The sequence below is a fragment of the Camelus bactrianus genome, chromosome 23 (genome assembly GCF_048773025.1).
Source record: "Camelus bactrianus isolate YW-2024 breed Bactrian camel chromosome 23, ASM4877302v1, whole genome shotgun sequence".
In the NCBI taxonomy this organism is placed as follows: Eukaryota; Metazoa; Chordata; class Mammalia; order Artiodactyla; family Camelidae; genus Camelus; species Camelus bactrianus.
The window spans coordinates 3,127,937-3,148,345 of NC_133561.1; the positions used below are offsets into that span (position 1 = coordinate 3,127,937).

At 41.1% G+C, this 20,409-nt stretch overlaps 1 protein-coding gene across 8 annotated transcripts in view; it reads right to left on the reverse strand.

Annotated features, from left to right (window-relative positions):
- Positions 1-20,409, reverse strand: part of NEK7 (NIMA related kinase 7) — a 132,105-nt gene that overhangs the window by 25,424 nt on the left and 86,272 nt on the right. For 7 of the 8 annotated variants that reach the window (XR_012501780.1, XM_074351576.1, XM_074351580.1 and 4 more), the window contains 3 exons: positions 17,616-17,724; positions 16,609-16,716; positions 3,481-3,575 (listed from right to left, as the gene is read on the reverse strand). Coding sequence is in view for 7 of the 8 variants with exons in the window: in XM_074351576.1 (XP_074207677.1) it covers positions 3,481-3,575; positions 16,609-16,716; positions 17,616-17,724 (312 nt within the window). In the remaining variant the exon portion in view is untranslated. Of the gene's footprint in view, positions 1-1,836; positions 2,645-3,480; positions 3,576-16,608; positions 16,717-17,615; positions 17,725-20,409 lie in introns of those variants that run through there. The other variant, XM_074351577.1, reaches the window with a different exon arrangement.

Sequence of the window (20,409 nt, forward strand, 5' to 3'; positions counted from 1 at the left end):
GAGGCGCATCCAAATGAGATTTTTACGCAGAAAAAAACGACTCAAAGGATGAACCAATTTAAAAAGGACATTATTGAATTTAACTTTAAGACCAGGTTCTAACCTGACATTTAAAGTGCGAGCAAGGACTGTAGGAAGCCGGGTTACAAACTAAAAATTCAATTTAAAATGTTAGCCTCCTGTTCGAACCTTCTGAATCTCTGAACTGCGGCAGCCAGGATACCGCACAGAGCGCAGGGCTGCCCCAAGTCAGTCACCCTTTTCTACATGTGCTAATAAGTCTGATTTTGGAAGGACAATGTGTACATCCCCAGACAGGCCGCGCGCGTGTGAAACACGCTGGCCGTGCTGTGCTCCGCAGCGGGCGTCGGCAGCAGGGACGAGACCAGCTGAAAACGCTCTCATCTGTCTGGCAGCTCCCGCCTGGGCTTAACTCCTTCCCGGCCTGGACGGCGAGCTGGCCCCGCAGGGGACGCACCTCGCACCAACTGCCTCAGGACCAGGTGCTCCCCACGAAGAGAAAAGGGCAAAAAACAGTGTCAATGTCCCTAAACATACAAAGCACTCCATCTGCAAGGAAATTTCTAGAAGAGAAGCTCCAATGATGATGACCATGGCTTTTTGCTTTTTTTTTTTTTTTTTTGGTTAAAATGGGAGGACACTTTAGGATGAAATAGGATCTTTAAAATGCCACCCTGAAATATAGGCTGTGTATGTAAATGACAGTCTCCATGTTTGCAGAAACCCTAAATAAACGTGCGTATATTCATTATCGTGTGCCAGGAGTTCATTACAGCACTTTTGTCTCAATACTGCAGAGCGTTAAAAAAAAATCCGAACATCCCCTAAGGAGTTAAACAGGAATAGTATATTTTCATGCATCTCCTGCTTTGACAGATGAAAAATGTCAACTGTCCTGTTTTTATTTTCAAGCTTTTGCACTATTCATCTGGTTCATTAGTGCATCTCGACGCTGCCCCTGACAGCTGCTCGCCCTCTCCTCCCAGCAGCTGAATTTTTCAGGCTAATTTGATCCTCCACACTGAGACGATCGCTAGAATGATTGACTTGCTCCCTGACCTCCAGGGTCCGACTCTCCTGATTAGTATTCTGGGGGTGTCGGAGGGACGAAAGCCCACTGTCTGTCTTCGGGGCTGGTGGCAGCTCTCTTTTTTTTTGAACTGTAAGCCACCAACCTACAACCCTGGAAGGATGCAATTGCTGCACTGAACAATAAAGGAAATGTGTAAAACCTACTTTTCCATGTAAAGGTCCGTGTAGCCAAAGCACAGCATCTTGATTTTAAGTAGTAAAGTCTACTTTGTTGCATATCAATTAAAACTGTACTGTTAGGTTTTTTTTTTTTTTTTGAGGTTTCAGGAATATTTGAAAGTCTAATTTTCTGAGTTAAAAATACGTTTTCAAAAAGGGCTTCCCACTCTTCCATTGTTAGCAGTAAATTCTTAGTGGGATACAATATAAAATACCTATGTGACGCTGTGGCCAGTTTTTTAAAGCTAAATTACTGGGCATTTTTATTAATATTATACTAAGACATAACCAGAAGGAGATACAACAACGAGGTAAATTAAAGCTTTAGACAGTCAATTGTTTAAAGCTAAATTACTGAGTATTTTGATTAACATTATACTAAAACATAACTGGAAGGAGACATAACATCGAGGTAAATTAAATCCTGAGAAAAATTCTAGTTCTTCCAAATGACTTGCATGGAGGAACTGTAAAAATGCATTGAGATGAAAACTAATATTAACATGTTAAATATTTTTAACTCAAAGTCATCCACAACACATAAAATGCATGAATGTAGGCATGTCCAAAGAAATAATTTTTATTTTGGTGATCATTTTAAGTATACACAGAAATGGGACACTGCTTCTCAAAAGCAAATTCAGAATGTGAAGAGTTATTTCAGTTCTGACATGGGAGTCTCTTGGTCCTAAGAATTATGCAAACTTCCCCCAAAACACTATTTCTTCAACTGAACTTTTTTTAATTGACAAATTTGATCTCGCTAGTGGAAACCAATGTGCTGCTCACTTGTAGGTGTTTAAAGGGAAGATGTTGGTTTGACAATATTAGACTATGGCCTGAAGGGGTCTAAGGTTACCTAAACAGATACAAAATATTTTAAATGTACAAAGTGACTTTTAAACATTATAGTAACTTAATCAAATCAGTTCAACACTGTACCAAATTATCAACAGAATATAATATAGTGAGCATAAATCTCTTTTAATCTCGTGTGCATACATACAAACGTGTATTTTGTTATATCACTAATTCATAACTTTTCTTAATAAAAATTATACTAGGGATGTTGTTTAAGAACACTTAAAAAAATCCTTTCTTTTTAAGTGGCCATTAGTTACTTTAGTAGGAAGAACAAAATAAACAATCTCAGATTCCTTAAATTAAGGAAATTTGAACCTGCAATCAGTAAAACAATAATTAAAGACTATGATATACATTTTAAAAAACCCTCTGTACTCGTGGAAAAATGAAAATAGATGATCTCATCGTGCGTTTCACTGAAGTCAAGCAGACAAGGAAAACAAAGCGCAGAGCAAGGGGTACAACGGTCCCCTCCTGTCCACTTCAGACTTCCTCTGCATACATTAAACTGTGAAAATGATTCCATGTATTATTTTCCTTCACTTTATTTTATTAAAAGAGTTACTGAGAAGTAGGCTAATTTTCAGTTAACAGCTTTGACCAAAAGCCTACATTCCTAGGAAAATTACCATTCGATTAAAGAATAAAATTACAGAAGTCACTAGCTCGCATGTTGTCTGACACCACTGCTCTGTAACATGACCATAAAAGGTGCTCAGCACAGGCCTCTCCTTACCCAAATCACAGCGCTGCAGTATCTGCTAGAGGATCTCCCTACACAATTCTATCTTCCTCTGATACATTATCACCAGCAGAACAGGTGAGAGAGAGAATTTCACTGAGCTTTACCCACACAAATTGTTACTCACGGAAACTAAGTGAAAACCGAGAAGAATTATCTGTTTACAAACTATCCTTAAAGCTGAACTACTCTATGTAAAAGTGAAAAAAAAACTGATAAAGGTATTTACTATGCTTTCATATTTTAAATTCCATTATACCTTTCCTGCTACACATGGCATTTTTTTTAAATACATGTATATTTTTATAAATAAGATTATGCAGAAAACATTAACATAACATTTAAACAATAAAACTCATCAAAAGGAAACAGTCGAGAATACATTACAGGAAGCAAATGCAGAAATGCGTAGTTACTATATTGCCTCAGAGAAACAGTTACGAAGTCAGTGAATGAACTCTTCATAAGTAAAAAGCTAATTCATCATAATTAAAAAGCTTAAACATCATCCAGAAAAAACCAAGTGTGTGCTAAAAGGACGGGGGAACGTAGCCCAGCACGTACAGTCACCGCCCTGAACGGGCCCCGCCAGCACTACCCACCTCGTACAGCAGACAGCCCAGGGACCAGATGTCGGACTTGAAGTTGTACCCATTCTCATGTATCCTCTCTGGAGACATGTAATAAGGTGTCCCCACTGCAAAAAACAAACCAAAGGAAACAGGAGGAGTAAAAAAATGAAGCTGCAGCTGTGATAAGAAATTGCATACAAAACCCTCGATTAACAAATGTCATCAAAACAATGCATTAGGATCAGAAGACTGTTTTGGGGGAATACGCAAAACTTCAAAATTTCCTCTTTACTCCGTGACCCTAAACCAGCATATTACATCTATCCCCACATTAAAAAAGGGTGCGGAGGGTTAAACTTTATTTCCTTTTGATCAATTCGGGGAGAATTGAGGGAACACAACTAAAGAAAAAAAAAATAAAAGGAATTCTAACAAGAAAACCTACTGAATGATTCACATTGGTTTCATTTCTTAATTTTTTAAAACATGGCTTGCATATCCCAAATAATTAAGCATGACAATATAGTAACTTATTTAAAAATAAGTATTAATACATAACAATTGGGTGGCGTGTATATAAATAAATTATTAACTTTTACAGAAACATCCCTTAGAACATGGCTGTGACTCTTGTGATTAGAAACGATAAAATCATTAGCCTTCAATACTTCACTTACTCCCACTTTAGAGACGATAAAACAGACTTTTGCACATCAGAGGTTTATATAATAACATGTATGAAAGGGCACGGCCATCTCTAGAAAAATGAGGCTCTTACCACTGAGACCTGCACAGAGAGACACCCTGGATAATTTTTGGTCTTGTTTGCTTTGATGTGTGAATACTTTTTCCTCTTTTTTAATGACCATTTTAGAAAATGCTAACATAATGTGGTAAGTGCTGATACAATACATTAATATGTATTAAGTATGTTAAAATAAATAAGACATATACATTATATGTTGAAGTCAACATTTAGTTGACTTTCAAAGTGAATATCTTTAATTTCAAACTTGGATGGCTGTTATTTCACTGTTATTAGCCTAAAGCTTTTTGCTAAACAGAAATTAAAGTTTGAGAACAATATTCAGAAATTTTACTTGCTTGAGGCAACAGCTACCAAAACTAGGCTGCTAGTCACAGGGAAAAGCACACTTTTCATTTTCTATTATTTTCCAAGAACCCCCTGGGTGTTTACAGTAAATCTTAATGAGACTGTAACTCAGGATGCTGCACCGGGCTGTCTGCTCAGAGGCAACAGGAAGAGGCACGCCAACCAGCACAGCAGCATCCTCCGAGGCAGGGGTCTCCCTTCCAAAAGAACGAACTTACAACCCAACGGCTGCCCGTGGAATGTGCACGGGGCTAAAAGCTGAACCATCATGAACCATCTACTCACAAGAAATCCTGCCTATCCTGGAACCCATTCTTGCTAATAACGATGGTCCTATCAGAGCGGATGAAGGGAGGTATGTGTGAAAGTGAAGAAGTGGAAAAGTATGTGAAAAGGCGGATAAAGGGGATTTAAGTAAAGCGTGGAGTATTCGGATAGGACGTTAATGAGACAAACTTGAAGAAATAAATAATGTAACTGCAGCAGCTCCTCTGAAGACAAAGGAGTCAATTTGCCAACTTCTCTCAGGGTGAGAAAGGCCAAGAAACTTTTAGAAACAGCTGGGTTTAAAGAATCTGCATGATTACCAGGTCAGACAAGCACAGCCCCCCGACCCCGGGAGGCGCGAGCCCTCTCACGTGCGGGTCTCCCGGCGGCACGGATTATTGGGAGTACTGAAGGCGCTCTCAGCCGGAGAGCAGGGCTCTGCACTGGCTCCTGGTTTCAGGACATAAAGCCAGCGACTGGCAGTGAGGGATGTGCAGAGAGCGGCTTCGCGGATTCCACAGGGGGCAGCTGAAAACACTGAGGCTTGAAGGTTCAGAGTTTACCAAAAGCAAAGGTAATTTTAACCAGTAGCTCTGGGAAACCTGCTGATACACTAGGGGTTTGATGTGAGTGTGAAAGATTGATGATAGGGAAAAAGAAGAACATTTTACAGAGATTAGCCCTAGCATCGCACCTTAACTGCCACAGGAACCCGACTGGCTGCCGCCGCCCGCAAGCAAAGGAGCCAGAGAAACAGGATGATGAGGAATCCACCAAACTAAACTTAAACGTGAAAAATTCAGTGTACAAAAGGGCCTCCTGTAGAAGCTGGAGGTCAGGACAGAAAGTTACTGAGTTAACTGCCGCTTTCAACGCACGCGCTGGTTCTGCTTCATATTATAAACAACAAACGTCTTTATGCTAAATATGTGTTTCAGTACTTAAATTATGTATACCTCGCATATATATTAAAATGTAAATCTGAGTACGCTACTCACCTCATTGACCGACACGTGTCCAGGAGTCACCATGTGGGAGAGGAGAAAGTGTGCGTCCTGCACTGCGATTACTGATCGGGCATGGAGGGTCCCGCTGCCACCCCCCGCCCCCCGAAGTGCGCCTCCGTCAGGACACGGCTGGGCCCTGACTGACACCGAGCACAGGCTGAGCCCCTCCCGGCCGGGCCCATCCTGTCCCCTCTCTACCAGCAGAGCCCGCAAAGTTTAAATGCTCAGGAAAATGTGAGACACATTTAAAAGCAGTGATACGTGTTCCACATTTCAAACTTAATGAGTATATAATTATTTCCTAAAAATCTTTTTTTTTTTTTAATTCATGACATCTGTGTCTGTTATCGCTGCTGCCTCAAGGATGCTGTGATTCCTTTTAACAGCTGTACCAGAAAAGGGAGAGCTGTGGAGTGACCCGATCAGACACAAAACTGATCACGCCAGTTGCTATGCGCTGAGGAGCTCAGGACCGCGGGGCGCGTGATTCTGCTAATGTTTCAAGATTTGGGGCTGCAGGTAAAATAGGAATATATTTTACTACAGTAGATACTTCTGTCATTTTAACCTCCTGACATGAATAAAAGTGAGTAACATAAAAACCAGAGAGAGGCTGATACTAGGGGAAAACTGTTAACAACTGAAAATGCTACCTGATCTTTCTTTAAAATATAAGACAGTCATTCAAATACCAAAAAAATTTTCATCACATTAACAGACTCACTCTAGCTCTACGAGAAATGTTTTACACGAGATGTACTCTATTAACAATGAATGCATTCCAAAATTTATCCTGAACAAAAGGAAGACTGGTTTTTGCAAGTTCTACAATGTGTGTAAGAGAGCCAAAAAATTCTGGTAACCAGAACAACTTACATACAGACTTCTCCCTATAGTTTAGGTAAACAATTAGGACTGCAATTTCTGCAAAGACTTGAATGAGAACAAAAACAGAATAACTGAAGCATCTCTTTCTATGGTTAGACATGGCTTGCTATTTTTGTTTTGTTTTGTTTCTTAAGGAAGGAAGGAAGGGCAAAAATTGGTCAAAGGTCAGGAAGCCCCTTTCACATCTTACCTTCCCACCAGCTACGAGGACCATTTAACTTCTATTCCCTTTCCTCATCTGTAAGATGCGGTGGTGCGATCATTTCTAAGATCTCTCTGCCCTAAAATTTGAAAGCCCTACAGATGCCCACATGGAAAGTAAAATGGAAAAAAGTAATATAGTTCCTGTTTTAAACCTGGGACAGATGAATAAAATGTTTTAAGTCAGAGGGTACCAACAAGCAAATTTAGTTTAGCAAATGTTGCTTCTTTCCCTTAGAACAAACTACAGAAAAGAAAGCTTTGAACGCTCCTTATTGAGAAAGCTGAAAGGACCTCATTTATTTTAAAACTCAGTTTCATTAAAAAAAAGAAACACACAGACACACACACACACACAACTTCAGGGAACAGGAATTCATTTTCATCCTTTCCTCATACTCTTAAGTCAGCCCAGAAATTATGTCAGAGACTAACAGAGAGAGGCCAAGTTTACTTAATTGAAAGGAGTGTTATCTAAGGTCGATATGGAATGGCTGAGTGGTAGATCAATATGTCTTCCATGAAAGACATTTATTAAGTACATTTTTCTTTGTTTAAGTGTAACTGCTAACATGTAAACCCCAGGAAACGTCGCCGACCCTGCTACTCTGACCCGGGCCTGGGCTCGGTGTGCTACTCGCGCTGTCCTGCTGACCCTGCGCCCGCGCTGAGCAGGCCCGTCCCAGGGGCACACCGCCAGGGTGCTGGGGGGCAGGCGTAGACAGGGTGAGCCCCGTCCCCCTGGGGCTAGTGAAACGGGCACTGTGGTGAGATAGCTCTTATTCTCTTTGGAGAGGAGGCATAAGGAAGTCAGGAAACTTGCCAAAGATCACAAAACTAGTAAGGTGTGGACCTAGAGTTCAGAGCAGGGAGTTCTGGCCCTTGTATTTAGCAGACATTTATTTCATTAAATGTGGCCACTGTGAAATAGGACGGGAAAAAAGAAACCTGTGTCTTTCCAAATTAAGAGGCAGAGAACTCTTCCAGAAGTCCCGATGTACAGAAGAAAGGCTGGGAGTGGGGTCAGGGCCCCACGGACAACATGTAAAAATCATGCCACGCTGCAGCCACTCGGCTTTAAATACATACTTGTTGTGGTAGTCGAGAGGTTAAATGTGCAGAGTTTACAATTAGATAATAGCTTCTTCCCAGAATGATTATTTAAGTCAAGAAAGGACTGAAAGTTAAAAATAAATCAGCAAAAGCGGCTGTTAATACTGACCAGACATACGCTGCCTTCCTGGCTCCAGACCAGGCTGAGCCCTGCAGGGGCACCAGCCCGAGGAAGCCCCACAGAGAAGTACTGGGGAAGGAGTGGGAAAACCAGTGTGTGACCGCAGGTGGCACCGGGCTCCAAACATCAAACTGTTTTAAGGCGTGGTTCAAGAACACTAATTTTCCAAGTTGCAATCCGAGGATACAGCACACTTGGAAGTGGTGTGGGGAACACGGATCGTGCCCTCGGGAGAGCCAAGTGTGAAAGCTCTGATGCTGGTCCGCACGGCGGCCGTGGGGGCGCTCCGCCGGCCGTGCCAGGAAACCCGAGGGCCACCGTCTCACCGTGAGGGGGAGAGAGGAGGCAAACAACCCTACAACGGAAACAAGAACAGCAGCACCATTTCCCCCCCAAAGGGGCTTCAGACCCCGCCCAGCACAAGGGCGGCGTGAGAACGCGCCGGCCAGCTCCGTGTAAAACCTACTCCATCCGCCGCAGCAATGACTACACTCACACGCAAAAGGAAAACTCCATCTCTGCTCTTCGGGGAGACGTTATGAAAGCCAGTAAAATGCCACAGTAGAATGTGATTAAGCTGGGTTTTTTTTTCTTTTTACTAGAGTAAGCAGTCAGACAGGAAACATTTTACTGTATATAATAAATGCAACTTTGGTGCACACAGACTTGCCTGAACAGCAGGTAACTGCCCCGAAGCACACACAGACACCGCAGTCGCGCATCACGCGGCTGTGTTTAACGGCACTTTAATTCTTCTGATTAAGTTTTGTTAGGATTACCTTTTATCTCCTCCTACATTCCAGTCCACGAGGAGCGAGCCGCACAGAAGCAGGATTAGTACTAAGGAGACACGTCCCTTGAAGATTAAACACACTTTTGCAAATAATTTCAAAAAATACAGAACTGTTAATAAACTAACAGTAATGACTGAAACCGACTTGCTTGTACTATGCTGAGTGTGGCACTTTCTCCTTTGAAAAGTAAATGTGCACCACCTGTGAAGGTCCGTGACAATACTGTGACATTTTAACGTCAAAACATCTGTCTGAAAAAGAAAGTGCTCAATCTCTGTAATGTAAGTGTCCACTAAAGCCTTTGACTTTTAAACCATTTCACCTTCCCAGGCTGCAGAGAGGGAATGGCAGGCCCTCTGCCAAGTGTACCCGGGCGCGGCGGGCGGGCCTGGGCCCTCGCAGCCTCTGCCCCTGCTGTGTGTTATGCTGTGTTACGTCCCGTGGCAAAGGGGCTTTGTGGATGGAGGGTAACAGACCTCGCAATGGGGGGTTACCTGGATTAGCAGTGAGAGATGCGGTGGCAGGAACAGGAGAGGCGCCGAGTGACACTGCTGGCCTTGAGGACTCAGGAAGGAGGCAAAAGCCAAGCCAAGAGGGCAGCTTCTATGAGCTGAGAAGCGCCCTCAGCCGCCACAGGAAGGGAGCAGGGGCCTCAGCCTGACAACACCAAGGACCTGGATTCTGCAGCAACCTGATGTCTCCCCTTGAAGCTCCAGAAAAAGCCCAGTTCTGCAGATGCCTTGATTTTAGCCTGGTGAGAGCCATGGTGGGATTGTGACCCACAGCACGACCAAAATAATAGATTCTGTTCTTCTAAGCCACCGCATTTGTGGGAACTCGCTAGGGCGGCAACAGGAAACCGGCACAAACGTGCTGATGATTCTTGCATCACGCGGAGAGCAGAACGTGGGAGCCCACGGGCGGAGCCAGGCGCTGGGGGGGCGGCTCGCAGCAGGCTCCACGCTGACAGCTCACTGGCAGTTCTGGCAAGGGATGTGCTGCCCTCTTTGAGGGTTTTTTTTTGGGGGGGGGGGGGGACTGCTACTTTTACCGTAAGTAGAATAAATTGGTGATGGTCTTTTGTAATTTAAACGAGCTCTCGTTGTTCTCTGATAAGGACTGTAAACTAGGTAACTGTAACCACATGCAAGAAAAAGACTCAGAGACACAGAACAGAACACAGTTCAGGTGCTACACGGCACTAAGCCCATCGCTGGTGTTTGACGTTTGTAAGCAATAATTTTTACCATAAAAGTTTTAAACTGTTTACAATAAGGTCCCCATCATGAGCACACCCAGGAGGGAGAGTGACAGACCACCGATCAAGAGGATACCACCAGGGACCCGTGCTCTGCAGCACCTCATGAGTCTTTCTGGATTTCAAAATAATCTCTGCTCAGCATTGCCTGACTTAGAATGACAGACATGCCCTGAGCCATATACGGCCCTCTCTTCCTTCACCACGAGGTCCCACAAGGTGCCATCAAGGGGCATAATTACCCTTCAGGTGCAACAGCTACAAATATGTCACAAAGATAAATAAACAAGCAGAGAAAGAAGAACTAATGGGGCACTTTCCCGTTATCGCACGGCCATGGACAAGGCTCACACTCACCCTTTCTGGTTCTCCCTCTCCTAGACCTGTGGGAGGGCTACCCTCTCAACCCCGGAAGATGGGCCTGGCCACAAGACTTGTTTTGGCCAAGAAAACGTGAAGGGAGTCATCTGTGTTACACTGGCCGGAAAGGTTTCACCAAGAGCCCGAAAGTGATTCTCCACGATCTCTTCCCCGTGGGAGCTCGCAAGAATGCATGCAGACATGCAGATTGCACAGGCTGACGCTGCTGAAGTGCCAGTGACCACCTGGATGGGGGCAGCCCCCTGGACCCACGTGAGGACCACAGCTGGCTCCGGGTCAGCAGGGAGACACCGTGCGTCAGCACTGAGCAAGGGGGTGCTGCCGCTGCCTCTTCCCGCAGCATGACCTAACCCGTACTCGCTGACGTAGCTGGCTGGCTCCATTCTCGGGGGTGGGGGGAGCCTGTCTCTAAGCCCATTCATTTAATCAGTAGGCACTGAGCATCTACTACGTGCAACGCCCTCCCCTAGGCATCCGGGACACTTTGGGGAACTGAAAACACGAAGATCCCTGTCCTCACGCAGCTGACACACGGCTGAGGGAGACAGACCCAGTGCTAAGCGTAACAAGCAAGCTACATAGCACATCCAAGACAGTGAGTCCTAAGGGGAAAGATGAAGCATTAAAACTAGGACACGGATCAGGAATTCTAGGGTTGGAATCCCAAGTGCCTGGCTTGCGTCTGACCAGCGGAACTGGCCAGACAGCAAGTCAGGAGGGTGTCTGAAAACAGGGAAATCTGTCTTCAGGTAAGTGGAACGGCATAAAAGGACTGTAAACACAGACTAACGTCTTCCAAATTGCAGGTTATAACCCATTAATGAGTTGTGAAATCAATTTAGTGGGTTCCGAATAGCATTATATTTAGTAACGGGAAATAGGACAGAACAGGCAGTATGAGAGAGCACTGCAGCTGTAACAGGGACACCGTCACACGGGGCTTCTTCCTCAGTCTCACACGGCGACGCTCCCGTGGGTCCAGTCAAGAAACCTGAGAGCCACTTATTTTGACTGTCAAAAAGCTTGATTCAAAGGAGATTCACCTTCATCATAAATTTTAAAGACATAGATATGTACATATAATACATTTTCTAATATCTGCTACATTTATAAGGTTGACAAACAATATGCAAGGGAACAGCGCAAATCATAGGGATCTGCATTATCCTACAGTCAGCCTCCCAGCCGCACCCGCGACCAAATCAGCACAAACGCACTGAAAGAGGACCTGATTAACACAAGTGCCTGTAGAAAACAAGAGGGGAGGGACAAACACCAAGGAACCCCCTAGATCCCAGATCTCAGACAGGGATAAACTCTGTGGCTGATGAGCTCTGCGAGGTTTACACTGGGCTCAGTTCCATGCAGCACGCCCTAAAGGCCGTTTAAGAGCAAAAGAGGGAAGTCCCGGGACTGAGCAGCACCGGAGGAGAGCAGACAACGCTGGGTGTGAAGACCCCCAAGGCGACAGAGGTTGCTGGGCCTTCACGCACACAGACCCGTCGTCATGACAACCCTGCACAGCTGGCCGCAGCACCCGGAGCGAGGGTGAGCTCCTCCCACCCTGGGCTGGGCGCGCCCTCACCCGCCCCTTCACACCTCCTGCACCGAGCTCATCGGCAGCCGCCCCGCGGTACAAACTGCTGCTGGTGCCGGCGAGTGTTCCCCCGTCCTTTCGCATCCTGCCAGTCTTCGTTCAGACACCACCTCCTCACAGGGGCGTCGTCCACACACCCTTTCGAGCATACTTCCCGCAAGTCATCTTACTTCTGTGTTTGTTTTTTACTACCCACTCCCTCCCCGCAGACGGCAAGACCCACGAGGACGAGGCCTGTCCCACTCTGCTACACTCCTTTCTGGTCCTCGGAGCAGCACCTGCGCTACAAAGGCACTAAAACTATTGTTTTGAATGAATCAACTCAGGTATTTTAACAGAATAAATAAAATCGCACACGAACTCCCTCTCCTCTTCCCTTTTCTTTCTCTGTATCTCCCCCAACCCCCTCCACTGTCATGTTAACACAAGCAATCTAACATTTACACAGCACGCTGCAGTGTTCAGAAAGCACCTTCACAGCCGTTTTATTATCGGGTTTGGGACCGGTTAGAGGTTAACGGACAACTTAGGATGGCGATTACTCACATTTCTGTTTTTAGAAATATGGAAACTGAACCTTAGAAAAGTCAGTAAATGGCTTGATCAAGGTCCTCCAGAAGAACGGGCATAAAATCCAAGCACCCCCCCTTCTCTCCAGACAGTGTTCTGTCTCACGTTCCAGAAAGGAAAAGGCAAACCATGGAGGCACACAACGAGGTGGGAGTGTGTCGTCAAGGACCAGAGTGGGTCAGAGGACACTGGTGCCAAGAGGACCCTGGATGCTGAGCCAGGACTTTGCATGACAGCCTTTAGGCAACAGAGAACCATCAAAGATTTGGAGCAAGTAATATAATCAGATAATGCTTTTAGGAAGGAAAGTCTGCTGGGAATAAACAGAACTGATTAAAAAAGAGGATGTTAGAAACCAGGGAGGGTCGTTTCCTAGTGGAAACGTGACGCAGTTATGGATTACCAAGGAGGACAGAAGAGCCGCGGGAGAGGCTGGGAGGCCAAGTGTGCAGCGGGGACGGAAGAGACACCAAAGGCCTCTGCACCGAGCTCATCCCGCAGCATCAGAAGTGAACATGGCTGGAACATCCCGCAACATCAGGTTTAGCACATGTAACTTTAACCCTGAATTCAAGGACTTACTATTATCCTGTGTTAACATACTTTTAAGTATAACACTGGTTCTGAAAGCTGATTGGAAATACGACCACCTATACAATTTTATTAGCTACAGAAAATGCGACAGAGCTGGAGATTTTATTCCATGCTGACATGTTATCATGGAATCAAATGATACGAGTAAGAGATACAAACTGAACAGACAACTGAAAAATTCAAAGACTTGCCAATCTCTTGAGGAATGTTAAATACGAAAAATTTTGGAAGCATGTGCTTCTTACTGATGATGATCAAGTGAATCAAAGTAAGTGGAAATAAGTGGAAAAATCTCCGATTTTTGAACAAAAAGTGTATTTTGGAATAAACAAAGTATAAATGCATAAATACAAGATATTTTAACAATCTGAGGTATTTTTGACTTTTTGAATTAATTCCTGAAAAAATTTCCTTTACAAAATTAAATGAAATTTGGCTCCAGGACAGACTTCATTTAAAGTCAACTTAATCGAATTCTCCTTTATGAACTACTAGAGGCCTCACTTATTTGTAGTTTCACTAATATTTAGGGCTACACTGTGAATAATCATGCTCTATGGATTTTATCTACAGCGAAATCAGAAAAACATCAACATGCAATAAAACATACAGTTTATCATATTTTCTGTGAGCAAAATAAACGTGTACAGGTGGCCACATTTTCAAGCACTTTTGGAACCAACTGTTGAAAACAATCTTTTATTTTTTTAAATTGAAGTATAGTTGATTTATATTAGTTTCAGGTGTACAGCAAAGTGATTCAATATTTGTATTGATTATACTTCATTTAATATTATTACAGAATAATGGCTAACTTTCCCTGTGTTGTACCGTATATCCTTATTGCTTAAACCAATATTCTAAATTTGCTCTTAAAACTAAAAAATATACATCAGTAACACAAGAGAGTAACAAATCTCTAAAAGTAAAAATTAGGGTCAACTTGTCAACAAGTGTAAGTCTGTGTCAGGATTTCCATCTTTTTATTTTACACATATTCTTTGTTAGCAAAGATCTTTTCCTGATCCTTCTACATAGCATTTTTACTGGGTTCAGACAGCCTTGGTTGGCTACACTTCAGACTTTAATTCCTGATGTTCAATGTGCTTTGTTTAGTGAACGTCAGTCTCAAATCATCAAAATCTTTACTTTGCAGAGAAGACAGGCACGATTAAGAGAAGTTTTCTTATGTAAGCACATTTTTCTCAAAATAATATGGAAAACAAAAATGCTTGTGAAAAATTATTTTCCTATTGATTCACTCATCAGAGAAACAGTCTTGTTGCCACATCCTCGCTGGCTGTACCACAGGTGTGTCTCAGGATGTCCTGCCATCACAGCATCCCCATTTACTCGTGTGTGTGTGTGTGTGTGTGTATGTTAATATGTGTATTTAACTACAAGACCCTCAGTGAATTGATTCAGATTAACACTGACATTATAAATTCTTAATGAATTATTAAATCTATTAAAACTTTACTCTCTACAGCACATAATTTGGGCTACCACAGCACCTAAATCTGGGGGTGGGTATACATTTGTAAACCCCGTTGAGAACTTTCATAAGAGGCAGTGGCAGGCGAGCTGAAGAAGCCAATTTCCAAAACTTGTTCGAGTCTGGGTTCCACACAATATGCTGGATCCTTAGGGTCAGGGAACCCGGTACACTCAGAGCGACAGTCTGCACAGCGCATGTGACCCACACATATGCGTGTGCAGGAGCCTGCTCCATGCAGCTGTGCATGTGCGCACGCGTGTATGTGTAACCTAGCATTTCTAAGCAGATTCATGACAGGTGCTGTGAGGACATTCCGTTCGGGTGAGTAACAAAGTGAAACGTGTTATCTCTCCTAATGATGAATGGCACTGGCTTGGAACAGTCTACGGTTTTCCCCACAGAAACCCTCTCCTATTTGCACTGTAAGAGGTGGACCTTCCAAACAATAAAACTTTAAGAAAGTGCTCTGCAAATTTATGCATTTCTTAAGGCATTTCATACCAAATTTTATCCAGAAAAAATTGTAACACTCTGTAAGAATAAATGTACAGTGAAAGAAGAAATAAAAACAGTATTACTTGGTTATCAGTTGAAATTATATTTTCTTAAAAGTACTTGACAAAATTTAAAACTCAGTGTAAAAGGTGAAGTACTATCTTTCCACGACTCCTTAACCTAGGATCCACTATTTTGTCATTCAGTAAACACTGATTTCTTGATTAGGTGCCTACTTACTGTTCTAGACATATCTAGAATTAAATGACAGGTTTAAGGCCACACAGAACCTTAGTAATAAAGCTATAAAATCTTTAAAAATGTCTACTCAATTAATTCAGATGCTTGTTTTACTATTTTGTTATTTAGTGCAACTTACTTATTCCTTATCAGGCCATTTAATTTTTTTTTTATTTTGCATTTAAAAACAATAATTTTACCCCTCAAATTAACTGTTTTCAGTGAAATTATAACACCAAAAATAGGGCACCATTAAATTAAAGCCAACTTACTTTTAGCTTAACTCTTATTTTATTTTGGCTGTTACCATTTTGTCTAAGTCTTATATTTACAAGGAGAAAATATGGTTTGAAGAGTTTTAAGGAAGCTCTATCACTGGCTATAAGTGATTCAATTTAAAAAAGTTATTTCTCCCTAGTAATTTCTGTTGTTTCTAAACTGGACAACTTTCTTTCCATTAATATAACATTGGAACAGCTGCATTCAGTTCTGTTTTCGGCATAAAGGATGCCGGGACAGCACCAGCTCTAGAATGAATGAAGCACAAGTATCTTCTAACTTTGTAATTTGGGGAAATACATCCTCATTAGCCACCGATCACCTGCAGGTTCCTCCTCCGCAGTCACCACAGCTACGTATGTTACATTTACATTCACAAACTGCTACAGTATGTTTAAAATGGTCAGTTTTAATTCAAGATACGGTTTCTTCTTCATATAATCTTAATATTATTAAATATAAAAAAAAAAAAAAGGACAGATCCATGGCAATAGTTAAAACCTCAATCTGCTCATTAGCATTTTCTCTTGCTAAATGCCTGCCTGAGGTCAAATTAACAGAAGATCCAAATGTCAGGTGAAGGGACACGTTACACCGGATAGGTTTCAGCTCAGGACCTGATGATAACAGTTTTATTTAGAATATAAGAGCAGGTATATAATTGGTACATCCTCTATATTTTTAACCACGGGGTAGGGGTAGGGGGTAGGTAACTGAATGAAATTATATTGTGTCTCTTACCTAAAGAATGTGCAGCTGTGGTTTTGGAGCTAAAAAACCGGCCAAGCCCAAGATCTCCAAGTTTGACCACCCCAGTGGCTGTAATGAACACATTAGCTGGTTTTATATCTGTGAATAAATGGGATCAGGTGAAAGATGATGTCAGTTTAGGTGAAATATTCAAGGGTTTAAAAACCACTTTTCATCACAGAATTTATAACATATCTTAAAAATGGAAGTCAGTTTGAATTTTGAACCAATTATTTTGAGAAATTTTCATATATCCTAATACTTCTGAGTTCTCAGTCCTCTGACAGAAAACCATCCATCAATGAGGGATTTAAAATGCACTTTGCTTTCCACTTTCAAATAAACTTCTGTGAAATTCAAAGTATAAAATAAATCTGTGCCTTTCTTATATCAATTTTAAATAAGCTATCTTACTAATTAGTGATTTATTGATATGTTTACATAAAATAGAAAATCTTAACTTCATTATTATTTACTTACCAAAATTATGTTATTATTTACTTAGATGACCTTAGAAATTTTAATTGCTTAAATAAATTTAAGCTGAAGTTTTCACACCCTAAAAATCAAGGGATCAATTCCTTTATGATGTAACCTTCACACATTTTGCCCAACCATTTGACTAATACTCAAGAATATATTAAGAGTGAATGCTGATAATTAAAAATCGAAGTAGCTATAATGTATGCTGTTCATAAAAAAAGAAAACCTCTTCCTTATGTATATTCAACTGCTTCCTGCAACTACTTTTTTTTTCTTTACCAACATAGTAAAAAAAAAAAAAAGGTCAAACAGAAAAATAACTAATTCTCATTCTTATTTAAAACCAAGCAGGGCTTTACTTAAAAGCTTATCACTCTAGTAAAATTATAATTTGGAAACACATTACTTAGGAAAGCACAGTAATATGCAGCGACTGGAAGGCATTTACTCTCTGATGGCCTGGTAACGTGCGTTGTTTAGAACCGCGCTAAGTGGCCCGTGGCTTACTGACTCACCTCGGTGCATGACCCGCCGAGAATGCATGTGCTCCAGCGCGCTGCAGAGCTGGACAAAGTACTTCCAAACGGTTCTTTCAGGAATTAGCCTCTTTTGTTTCTTAAAATGCTGTTCAAAAAATTAAAAATAAGATTTAAAAAACCTAAAATACCTTTACACTAGATTCTGATGTGCAAAAAGCCTTAAATCAGAAAAACACCTACTTTTATCTACCTGCCCCCAGCTTAAAAACATGAATTTCCACAGTGAAATGATTCTAAGATTTTTACCTGACATAATGCTTAAATTTCTCCCAGCGTATCTCAAGTTAGCACAGGTCATATCACTACATCTCTGTGATGTCTACCTATTTCAAAACAATTAACATCCATATAAAATAATTTCTTATCCTAAAAGGAGGAGGTCAAATTTTATTGTAAGAAAAGCCAGAATGAAAAAGTCTAGAACTGAAGATAATTATTTTCATTGCAAGACAGGTCTTCTCTTGACAAAAGGCTTCACTGTGAATTCTTTTTTAATGCTGAACCCTGGTGATATGAAATATCACTTAATTTATTAAAAATTAAACAAATAAAAGGGATTTATGTGAAAATTTTTCATGAATATTCACTGCATATTACAAGTCAAACCTGTACTTTACCTTGAATGAATGAAACTAAACTTCATGGAAGAAAAATGTTACAGGAAGACCGGCGCAAAAAGCAGAGCACAGAAAGGCTGGTCAGGAGATGGGTGGCACCTCGTACAAAGGGGCAAGACCTAAAATAAACTGCTAAACCAAAGGGCTGTATTTAGGCCCGCTCTCCTACAGGGCACTGGCTGGAAGGGGACACCAGTAATACGCTCATCCAACAGCAACGCTCTTGGTTTCATGAGATCTATAAAGATTCTTTACATAAAAATCATTTTTCAAAAATAAAAACGTAACTGGTTTCCTACTTAGCAAAATTTCTAAATAACCAAAATGAAGTACTGCATCAGATAATTTTAACTTTATTATTGATAGATAGACAGACAGACAGACAGATATCAACATTTAAAGATGTGCTTTAATGTATTTTATCTGCATTTTTGGAAGTTTTACTAATTTGATTTCTGGGTTACCGAATATGGTACTTCAGCCATTTCAGCAAAACAACGGGCTCAGTTTCCACCCTTGTGAGCAGGTGAAGGCAGCTGAAAGGAAAAGCAAAAAGGGGCAGTCTGCTGCCTCCCTCCTTCATCCCCAGCAAAGGATCAGATCTACTGTCTCACATGCACTCAATACACCAAAGGATAAAGCTTTAAGGAAAGGTGAGTAACTTTTGGTTAATCTTTCCTGTAACACACACTATGGAAATGAATTTACTGGCAATTTCAATGGCTATTATATTAGTAGCAAAAACCAAGTAACAATAAGGTGACCAGGTAATTAAAAAGCAAATCAGGGCTATTACTGAAATGGTGGAAACCTCCCATATCATGTTTCGATATTAAGTCTTATTAATTGCAGGCTGTGTCGGCATCAGTTTTCATTCTGTGGGGGCAGAGCTGCAAAATCAGCTCTTACACATAATTTTCTCTCAGACTTGGAATGAGTCCAAATCAAGCCTGTCTCTCCCTGACACTGGATTAGCATATCAGAAGACTGTTTGATGTCAACACAAGATGGGGACCAGGTTGCTTTCCAGTCAAAAATAAATACACCATATCATGTAAGTATCAGACCATGAAAGAAAAATTTTATGCTTTAATATAGATTCTGAAATCATCATAATTATAATTAACTTCACAGTTTAAAGTCCCATCATTAAAAAATAAATCACATATGAAGGAAAGGGCAGAATGAAAAAACTGTCCTCAAAATGGAAGTCGTGAACCGGCCAAGATGGCCTGATTGTTTTCCTGTCTTCATATTCTTCTCTCAGATTGTTTCTATCAACAAAATAAAGATGGTAACAATAGACTGTATCAATACACGGCTACCTAGACAGAACGACTTGGCAAAATGTAAGTATCCAAATTAGCAACACGTTTTCGAAGAATGATTTTATGAATTTGATTTGATCAAAAGCAGTTTCATTATGTCATTGGTAGCTCCCAATATTTTTTATGTGTCTGTTTAAACATATGCTGTTTTCCAACCATCCTTGAGTAGAGGCTTTTTTGAGAAAACCAATGCTTATGATGAGACAAGCCTTTCTGTTCTGATGGTGGCACTGTTGGCCATCTCTTAAAAAGAGAATGAACAGGGAAAAGGCAGTGAAAATTTGAATTCTTTTTACTACTGGTAAAATGTATGTTAGCACTACAAAGGAGAAAATTTCATAATGCCACAGTATTAAAAAAAAGAACAACTTTCTCTTAACTTATTCTAATATATACACATCTTTTAAGTTAATTATCTAGTCAAATGGCACTACTGTGCAAAAATCCAATTTTTCTCTGAAAAAAAAAGACAGCCCCACATATTCAGGTCTAGATTCAGAAAAAAAAAAAAAAAACCTAATGCCAACATACAGAAATAAAAAATATACATTTACTTGTCATGTGATAAGTTTCTAATAAAGCAATAATTTTTTAAAGGTTGGTATCAATAAAGATTTATGTGAAAAAAACATGGGATATGGCATTTTTACTATATATTATAAAATAGAAATTAAACTTTTTACATCTGAAAATAAAATATCTAAAAAGTCATGAAAATGCAGAAATCAGCACTGAGGTATACCTGACCACTTGGACAGAATTTTTATTTAGTCTTCTTTTAAAGTAGGTTCATCTTTTTTCCATGCAAAGCTTCAAGTGTTGTTT